The sequence below is a fragment of the Rana temporaria genome, chromosome 1 (genome assembly GCF_905171775.1).
Source record: "Rana temporaria chromosome 1, aRanTem1.1, whole genome shotgun sequence".
NCBI classification, from domain to species: Eukaryota; Metazoa; Chordata; class Amphibia; order Anura; family Ranidae; genus Rana; species Rana temporaria.
The window spans coordinates 474025333-474034822 of NC_053489.1; the positions used below are offsets into that span (position 1 = coordinate 474025333).

Sequence of the window (9490 nt, forward strand, 5' to 3'; positions counted from 1 at the left end):
TGACTGAGATACGCCGATTCACGAAAACGTACTTGCGCCCGTCGCAGTAATATACGCCGTTTACGTAAGGCGTACGTCCGGCATAAAGTTAATTCACCTATAGGAGGCGCATCCCATGCAAAGGTATGGACGACGGAACAGCCGTCGTATTTTACGTTGTTTACGTAGTACTACGTGAATAGGGCTGGGCGTAGATTACGTTCAGTGATTCGACGTATCTTAGGCGTTCGTTCCGACGTGATTCTGTGTTTGCGCACTGGGAAGCGTCCACGGGACGGCACATGCGCCGTTCGTTCGGCCCATCATTTGCATGGGGTCACGGTTCATTTAAATGGATCACGCCCACTGTCCACCTACTTTGAATTAGGCGGGCTTACGCCGCATAATTTACGTTACGCTGGCGAAACGTAGGGAGCAAGGCCCAGATTCACAAAAGAGATACGACGGAGTATCTCAGATACTCCGTCGTATCTCTCAGAGTATCTATGCGACTGATTCATAGAATCAGTTACGCATAGATAGCCCCTAGATCCGACAGGTGTAATTGTTTTACACTGTCGGATCTTAGGATGCAATACCGCGGCCGCCGCTGGGGGGAGTTTGCGTCGTAAACCAGCGTCGGGTATGCAAATTAGTAGTTACGGCGATCCACGACGGTTTTTCGCGTTCGCTACGTCGCTGCTAGTCTAGTTTCCCGTCGCAAAGTTAGTCGTCGTTTTTGGTGCCCTAACTTTACACAGCACACGTATGTGCTGTATAAAGAATTGGCCGTCGTTCCCGCGTCGAAATTTGAAAATTTTTGCTTCTTGCGTAAGACGTCCGGGAATACGGAAGTACGCTACGCACGTCGCCGTTCGAAAAAATGACGTCACTTCGCGCAAAGGACGGCGGGAAATTCAAAAGGGAGCATGCGCAGTAGGTCCGGCGCGGGAGCGCGCCTAAATTAAATGGCACACGCCCCTTTGAATTACGCAGGCTTACGCCGGAGGCCGTCGGCGGAAGTTTTCTCGCAAGTGCTTTGTGAATCAGGCACTTGCGATGAAAACTCTACGATACGTTACGCCGCCGCGATTCTATGTGAATCTGGGCCCAAGTGCTTTGTGAATACTCTGCTTGCCTCTCTGTGTTACGTCGGCGTAGCGCATATGAGATGCGCTACGCCGGCAGAAAGATGCACCGATCTACCTAAATCCGGCCCTGTATATTTTGTTCCTATTATCCATCATAGCAATGTGTTTCAAGATGAGATCTAATTTTGTATCATGCATTTACTGAATAATACATTACACTCTAAAGTAATTTTAGATGCACTAACACCATTATGACATTGCATATGTAAATGACTGCCGTTAATACTGAATGGGTAGGTTGAACTTTCCCTTGTTTTAATAAAGTCAATCAAAGCTGCTGACTTGGTGGTCTCTAGTGGTAATCCTACAATCATCCCAGTACACCTATTTACAAAGGAGGAGACAACAGCAACATATCACAAAAGGTCTCTCTAGCCTCAGATCAGTTCCACTGTTATTTCTTGACTGCAAAGGTGATGTGAGCTGTGGTCCCAATTCCCTTCTGTTTGTGTTACTGAGGAAAAGAATCCATTATGAAAGGTTTAATTTGAGGAAGCAAGCACTGCAAAAGAATCAACATTCAAACCCCATGCTTTTTTTTTTTAACAGTAAAATCAAACCCCATGCTTTAGTAGGATAATAGGGACATCTAGTGGAGATTGTTTTTAATGCAAGGTGAATAGTAGCGTCATAAAATTAAGCAAATATTAGAAAGACAAAAATATATATATATACTGTATATATATATATATATATATATATATATATATATATATATATATATATATATATATATATATATATATATATAAAGGAAAATTAACATAATGGTAAGTGCTAGATTTTCTAAGTTAAAAACATTTAAATACATTTAACATGCAAATGTTAAATGCACTATTCTGCTTTTAAAAATGTAAGTACATCATTATTATTATTATTATTATTTTTATTATTATTAATAATAATAATATTATTCATGCACCAACATAATACTTAGTGCTATATGTTATATTATAAAAATATACAAATTACACACATCAGAGAAAAGCAATACAGAGATATGACAAAGGATAATAAGAGTACATTGTCTGTATAGATTAAGGGCCAGATTCACAAAGAGATACGACGGTGTATCTACAGATACACCGTCGTATCTCTGACTTACACTGGTCCTATCTATGCGCCTGATTCATAGAATCAGATACGCATAGATAGGGCTAAGATCTGACAGTGTTACACTGTGTTACACTGTCGGATCTTTTTTTACATTTAAAAATGGCGCCGGGGGCGTTCCCGCTGATTTACGATAAATAATATGTAAATCAGCGAGATACGCAAATTCACGAACGTACGCGGACCCGACGCAGTCTTCTTACGACGTTTCCGTAGCGGCGTACCCGTCGTATACTTACCCCTTCTTTTATCAGGCGCAGCCAATGTTAAGTATAGCCGGCGTTCCCGCGTCGAATTTGAATTTTTTAACGTTGTTTGCGTAAGTCGTTCTCGAATACGGACGGACGTCGTTCACGTAAGCGTCGAAACCACTGACGTCCTAGCGACGTCAGTGGGAGCAATGCACGCCGGGAAATTTCGTGGATGGCGAATGCGCATTTAAATCGGCGCGGGAACGCGCCTGATTTAAATAGTACACTCCCCTAGCCGCGGAATTTGAATTCCGCCGGGGGATTTAGGATCCGCCGTCGCAAGTTTGGAGGTAAGTGGTTTGTGAATTAGCCACTTGCCTCCTAAACTTGCGGGAGCGGATCTTAATTCACGTAGATCGAGCGGATCGAGCGGATCTATAGAGCTACGTGAATCTGGCCCAATCAGTCTAGGAGGTGGGGAAATTAGACAAAATAGATAAGATAAATTGCTGTGGCTGCAAGCGCAATAGGTTACAAGGTTACATTGTTTTGAAAGATGTAGTAGAAAGGAAGTTGGATAAGTAATTTAAAACAGTTGGGGCCAGATTCTCAAAAGAATTACGCCGGTGTATCTACAGATACACCGGCGTAATTCGAAAATCCCGCCGGCGTATCATTGTTTTGTATTCTCAAAACAAGATACGCCAGAATTAGGCTAGGATCCGACTGGTGTAAGTCACTTACACTGTCGGATCCTAAATGCAATACTACGCTGGCCGCTAGGTGGCTTTTACGTCGATTTCAGCGTTGCATATGCAAATGAGCTGAATACGTTGCAACTGAGTAAGTTGCGGCGGCGTAGTGTTAATGGCATACTCTACGCCCCGCTCGTAGATACGCTGATCTACGAGAATCTGGCCCTATGATTTTAATGGACCCTTTAACCCTTCCTGACCAGAGTACTTTTTACAATTTGGCACTGTGTCGCTTTAACTGACAATTGCGCGTCGTGCAATGCTGTACCCAAACAAAATGTGAGTCCTTTTTTCCCCACAAATAGAGCTTTCTTTTGGTGGTATTTGATCACCTCTGCGTTTTTCTTTTTGCGCTATAATCAAAAGAACAGCGACAATTTTGAAAAAAATTCTTCTTCTTCTTCTTCTTCTTCTTCTTCTTCTTCTTCTTCTTCTTCTTCTTCTTCTTCTTCTTCTTCTTCTTCTTCTTCTTCTTCTTCTTCTTCTTCTTCTTCTTCTTCTTCTTCTTCTTCTTCTTCTTCTTCTTCTTCTTCTTCTTCTTCTTCTTCTTCTTCTTCTTCTTCTTCTTCTTCTTCTTCTTCTTCTTCTTCTTCTTCTTCTTCTTCTTCTTCTTCTTCTTCTTCTTCTTCTTCTTCTTCTTCTTCTTCTTCTTCTTCTTCTTCTTCTTCTCTTCTTCTTCTTCTTCTTCTTCTTCTTCTTCTTCTTCTTCTTCTTCTTCTTCTTCTTCTTCTTCTTCTTCTTCTTCTTCTTCTTCTTCTTCTTCTTCTTCTTCTTCTTCTTCTTCTTCTTCTTCTTCTTCTTCTTCTTCTTCTTCTTCTTCTTCTTCTTCTTCTTCTTCTTCTTCTTCTTCTTCTTCTTCTTCTTCTTCTTCTTCTTCTTCTTCTTCTTCTTCTTCTTCTTCTTCTTCTTCTTCTTCTTCTTCTTCTTCTTCTTCTTCTTCTTCTTCTTCTTCTTCTTCTTCTTCTTCTTCTTCTTCTTCTTCTTCTTCTTCTTCTTCTTCTTCTTCTTCTTCTTCTTCTTCTTCTTCTTCTTCTTCTTCTTCTTCTTCTTCTTCTTCTTCTTCTTCTTCTTCTTCTTCTTCTTCTTCTTCTTCTTCTTCTTCTTCTTCTTCTTCTTCTTCTTCTTCTTCTTCTTCTTCTTCTTCTTCTTCTTCTTCTTCTTCTTCTTCTTCTCTTCTTCTTCTTCTTCTTCTTCTTCTTCTTCTTCTTCTTCTTCTTCTTCTTCTTCTTCTTCTTCTTCTTCTTCTTCTTCTTCTTCTTCTTCTTCTTCTTCTTCTTCTTCTTCTTCTTCTTCTTCTTCTTCTTCTTCTTCTTCTTCTTCTTCTTCTTCTTCTTCTTCTTCTTCTTCTTCTTCTTCTTCTTCTTCTTCTTCTTCTTCTTCTTCTTCTTCTTCTTCTTCTTCTTCTTCTTCTTCTTCTTCTTCTTCTTCTTCTTCTTCTTCTTCTTCTTCTTCTTCTTCTTCTTCTTCTTCTTCTTCTTCTTCTTCTTCTTCTTCTTCTTCTTCTTCTTCTTCTTCTTCTTCTTCTTCTTCTTCTTCTTCTTCTTCTTCTTCTTCTTCTTCTTCTTCTTCTTCTTCTTCTTCTTCTTCTTCTTCTTCTTCTTCTTCTTCTTCTTCTTCTTCTTCTTCTTCTTCTTCTTCTTCTTCTTCTTCTTCTTCTTCTTCTTCTTCTTCTTCTTCTTCTTCTTCTTCTTCTTCTTCTTCTTCTTCTTCTTCTTCTTCTTCTTCTTCTTCTTCTTCTTCTTCTTCTTCTTCTTCTTCTTCTTCTTCTTCTTCTTCTTCTTCTTCTTCTTCTTCTTCTTCTTCTTCTTCTTCTTCTTCTTCTTCTTCTTCTTCTTCTTCTTCTTCTTCTTCTTCTTCTTCTTCTTCTTCTTCTTCTTCTTCTTCTTCTTCTTCTTCTTCTTCTTCTTCTTCTTCTTCTTCTTCTTCTTCTTCTTCTTCTTCTTCTTCTTCTTCTTCTTCTTCTTCTTCTTCTTCTTCTTCTTCTTCTTCTTCTTCTTCTTCTTCTTCTTCTTCTTCTTCTTCTTCTTCTTCTTCTTCTTCTTCTTCTTCTTCTTCTTCTTCTTCTTCTTCTTCTTCTTCTTCTTCTTCTTCTTCTTCTTCTTCTTCTTCTTCTTCTTCTTCTTCTTCTTCTTCTTCTTCTTCTTCTTCTTCTTCTTCTTCTTCTTCTTCTTCTTCTTCTTCTTCTTCTTCTTCTTCTTCTTCTTCTTCTTCTTCTTCTTCTTCTTCTTCTTCTTCTTCTTCTTCTTCTTCTTCTTCTTCTTCTTCTTCTTCTTCTTCTTCTTCTTCTTCTTCTTCTTCTTCTTCTTCTTCTTCTTCTTCTTCTTCTTCTTCTTCTTCTTCTTCTTCTTCTTCTTCTTCTTCTTCTTCTTCTTCTTCTTCTTCTTCTTCTTCTTCTTCTTCTTCTTCTTCTTCTTCTTCTTCTTCTTCTTCTTCTTCTTCTTCTTCTTCTTCTTCTTCTTCTTCTTCTTCTTCTTCTTCTTCTTCTTCTTCTTCTTCTTCTTCTTCTTCTTCTTCTTCTTCTTCTTCTTCTTCTTCTTCTTCTTCTTCTTCTTCTTCTTCTTCTTCTTCTTCTTCTTCTTCTTCTTCTTCTTCTTCTTCTTCTTCTTCTTCTTCTTCTTCTTCTTCTTCTTCTTCTTCTTCTTCTTCTTCTTCTTCTTCTTCTTCTTCTTCTTCTTCTTCTTCTTCTTCTTCTTCTTCTTCTTCTTCTTCTTCTTCTTCTTCTTCTTCTTCTTCTTCTTCTTCTTCTTCTTCTTCTTCTTCTTCTTCTTCTTCTTCTTCTTCTTCTTCTTCTTCTTCTTCTTCTTCTTCTTCTTCTTCTTCTTCTTCTTCTTCTTCTTCTTCTTCTTCTTCTTCTTCTTCTTCTTCTTCTTCTTCTTCTTCTTCTTCTTCTTCTTCTTCTTCTTCTTCTTCTTCTTCTTCTTCTTCTTCTTCTTCTTCTTCTTCTTCTTCTTCTTCTTCTTCTTCTTCTTCTTCTTCTTCTTCTTCTTCTTCTTCTTCTTCTTCTTCTTCTTCTTCTTCTTCTTCTTCTTCTTCTTCTTCTTCTTCTTCTTCTTCTTCTTCTTCTTCTTCTTCTTCTTCTTCTTCTTCTTCTTCTTCTTCTTCTTCTTCTTCTTCTTCTTCTTCTTCTTCTTCTTCTTCTTCTTCTTCTTCTTCTTCTTCTTCTTCTTCTTCTTCTTCTTCTTCTTCTTCTTCTTCTTCTTCTTCTTCTTCTTCTTCTTCTTCTTCTTCTTCTTCTTCTTCTTCTTCTTCTTCTTCTTCTTCTTCTTCTTCTTCTTCTTCTTCTTCTTCTTCTTCTTCTTCTTCTTCTTCTTCTTCTTCTTCTTCTTCTTCTTCTTCTTCTTCTTCTTCTTCTTCTTCTTCTTCTTCTTCTTCTTCTTCTTCTTCTTCTTCTTCTTCTTCTTCTTCTTCTTCTTCTTCTTCTTCTTCTTCTTCTTCTTCTTCTTCTTCTTCTTCTTCTTCTTCTTCTTCTTCTTCTTCTTCTTCTTCTTCTTCTTCTTCTTCTTCTTCTTCTTCTTCTTCTTCTTCTTCTTCTTCTTCTTCTTCTTCTTCTTCTTCTTCTTCTTCTTCTTCTTCTTCTTCTTCTTCTTCTTCTTCTTCTTCTTCTTCTTCTTCTTCTTCTTCTTCTTCTTCTTCTTCTTCTTCTTCTTCTTCTTCTTCTTCTTCTTCTTCTTCTTCTTCTTCTTCTTCTTCTTCTTCTTCTTCTTCTTCTTCTTCTTCTTCTTCTTCTTCTTCTTCTTCTTCTTCTTCTTCTTCTTCTTCTTCTTCTTCTTCTTCTTCTTCTTCTTCTTCTTCTTCTTCTTCTTCTTCTTCTTCTTCTTCTTCTTCTTCTTCTTCTTCTTCTTCTTCTTCTTCTTCTTCTTCTTCTTCTTCTTCTTCTTCTTCTTCTTCTTCTTCTTCTTCTTCTTCTTCTTCTTCTTCTTCTTCTTCTTCTTCTTCTTCTTCTTCTTCTTCTTCTTCTTCTTCTTCTTCTTCTTCTTCTTCTTCTTCTTCTTCTTCTTCTTCTTCTTCTTCTTCTTCTTCTTCTTCTTCTTCTTCTTCTTCTTCTTCTTCTTCTTCTTCTTCTTCTTCTTCTTCTTCTTCTTCTTCTTCTTCTTCTTCTTCTTCTTCTTCTTCTTCTTCTTCTTCTTCTTCTTCTTCTTCTTCTTCTTCTTCTTCTTCTTCTTCTTCTTCTTCTTCTTCTTCTTCTTCTTCTTCTTCTTCTTCTTCTTCTTCTTCTTCTTCTTCTTCTTCTTCTTCTTCTTCTTCTTCTTCTTCTTCTTCTTCTTCTTCTTCTTCTTCTTCTTCTTCTTCTTCTTCTTCTTCTTCTTCTTCTTCTTCTTCTTCTTCTTCTTCTTCTTCTTCTTCTTCTTCTTCTTCTTCTTCTTCTTCTTCTTCTTCTTCTTCTTCTTCTTCTTCTTCTTCTTCTTCTTCTTCTTCTTCTTCTTCTTCTTCTTCTTCTTCTTCTTCTTCTTCTTCTTCTTCTTCTTCTTCTTCTTCTTCTTCTTCTTCTTCTTCTTCTTCTTCTTCTTCTTCTTCTTCTTCTTCTTCTTCTTCTTCTTCTTCTTCTTCTTCTTCTTCTTCTTCTTCTTCTTCTTCTTCTTCTTCTTCTTCTTCTTCTTCTTCTTCTTCTTCTTCTTCTTCTTCTTCTTCTTCTTCTTCTTCTTCTTCTTCTTCTTCTTCTTCTTCTTCTTCTTCTTCTTCTTCTTCTTCTTCTTCTTCTTCTTCTTCTTCTTCTTCTTCTTCTTCTTCTTCTTCTTCTTCTTCTTCTTCTTCTTCTTCTTCTTCTTCTTCTTCTTCTTCTTCTTCTTCTTCTTCTTCTTCTTCTTCTTCTTCTTCTTCTTCTTCTTCTTCTTCTTCTTCTTCTTCTTCTTCTTCTTCTTCTTCTTCTTCTTCTTCTTCTTCTTCTTCTTCTTCTTCTTCTTCTTCTTCTTCTTCTTCTTCTTCTTCTTCTTCTTCTTCTTCTTCTTCTTCTTCTTCTTCTTCTTCTTCTTCTTCTTCTTCTTCTTCTTCTTCTTCTTCTTCTTCTTCTTCTTCTTCTTCTTCTTCTTCTTCTTCTTCTTCTTCTTCTTCTTCTTCTTCTTCTTCTTCTTCTTCTTCTTCTTCTTCTTCTTCTTCTTCTTCTTCTTCTTCTTCTTCTTCTTCTTCTTCTTCTTCTTCTTCTTCTTCTTCTTCTTCTTCTTCTTCTTCTTCTTCTTCTTCTTCTTCTTCTTCTTCTTCTTCTTCTTCTTCTTCTTCTTCTTCTTCTTCTTCTTCTTCTTCTTCTTCTTCTTCTTCTTCTTCTTCTTCTTCTTCTTCTTCTTCTTCTTCTTCTTCTTCTTCTTCTTCTTCTTCTTCTTCTTCTTCTTCTTCTTCTTCTTCTTCTTCTTCTTCTTCTTCTTCTTCTTCTTCTTCTTCTTCTTCTTCTTCTTCTTCTTCTTCTTCTTCTTCTTCTTCTTCTTCTTCTTCTTCTTCTTCTTCTTCTTCTTCTTCTTCTTCTTCTTCTTCTTCTTCTTCTTCTTCTTCTTCTTCTTCTTCTTCTTCTTCTTCTTCTTCTTCTTCTTCTTCTTCTTCTTCTTCTTCTTCTTCTTCTTCTTCTTCTTCTTCTTCTTCTTCTTCTTCTTCTTCTTCTTCTTCTTCTTCTTCTTCTTCTTCTTCTTCTTCTTCTTCTTCTTCTTCTTCTTCTTCTTCTTCTTCTTCTTCTTCTTCTTCTTCTTCTTCTTCTTCTTCTTCTTCTTCTTCTTCTTCTTCTTCTTCTTCTTCTTCTTCTTCTTCTTCTTCTTCTTCTTCTTCTTCTTCTTCTTCTTCTTCTTCTTCTTCTTCTTCTTCTTCTTCTTCTTCTTCTTCTTCTTCTTCTTCTTCTTCTTCTTCTTCTTCTTCTTCTTCTTCTTCTTCTTCTTCTTCTTCTTCTTCTTCTTCTTCTTCTTCTTCTTCTTCTTCTTCTTCTTCTTCTTCTTCTTCTTCTTCTTCTTCTTCTTCTTCTTCTTCTTCTTCTTCTTCTTCTTCTTCTTCTTCTTCTTCTTCTTCTTCTTCTTCTTCTTCTTCTTCTTCTTCTTCTTCTTCTTCTTCTTCTTCTTCTTCTTCTTCTTCTTCTTCTTCTTCTTCTTCTTCTTCTTCTTCTTCTTCTTCTTCTTCTTCTTCTTCTTCTTCTTCTTCTTCTTCTTCTTCTTCTTCTTCTTCTTCTTCTTCTTCTTCTTCTTCTTCTTCTTCTTCTTCCCCAATCTCACTGCTAAATGTGGACTTAAAGATCTTTGCAAAAATACTCTCAACCAGATTATTTTCATATATACCCACCTTAATCCATCCTGATCAGGTAGGATTCGCGCCAGAAAGGGAAGGCAGAGAG

At 37.0% G+C, this 9490-nt stretch overlaps 2 protein-coding genes across 2 annotated transcripts; both read right to left on the reverse strand.

The window, feature by feature from the left end:
• Positions 1-4359: 4359 nt before the first annotated feature.
• Positions 4360-5532, reverse strand: LOC120924977 (glutamic acid-rich protein-like; the record flags this gene model as incomplete). The annotated part of the gene is made up of 1 exon (XM_040335905.1): positions 4360-5532. A coding segment is annotated over one exon (1173 nt), but the record flags the coding sequence as incomplete, so codon positions are not given.
• A 1947-nt stretch (positions 5533-7479) lies between these two features.
• LOC120924978 (cilia- and flagella-associated protein 251-like) lies at positions 7480-8640 on the reverse strand (the record flags this gene model as incomplete). The annotated part of the gene is made up of 1 exon (XM_040335906.1): positions 7480-8640. A coding segment is annotated over one exon (1161 nt), but the record flags the coding sequence as incomplete, so codon positions are not given.
• Positions 8641-9490: the final 850 nt, after the last annotated feature.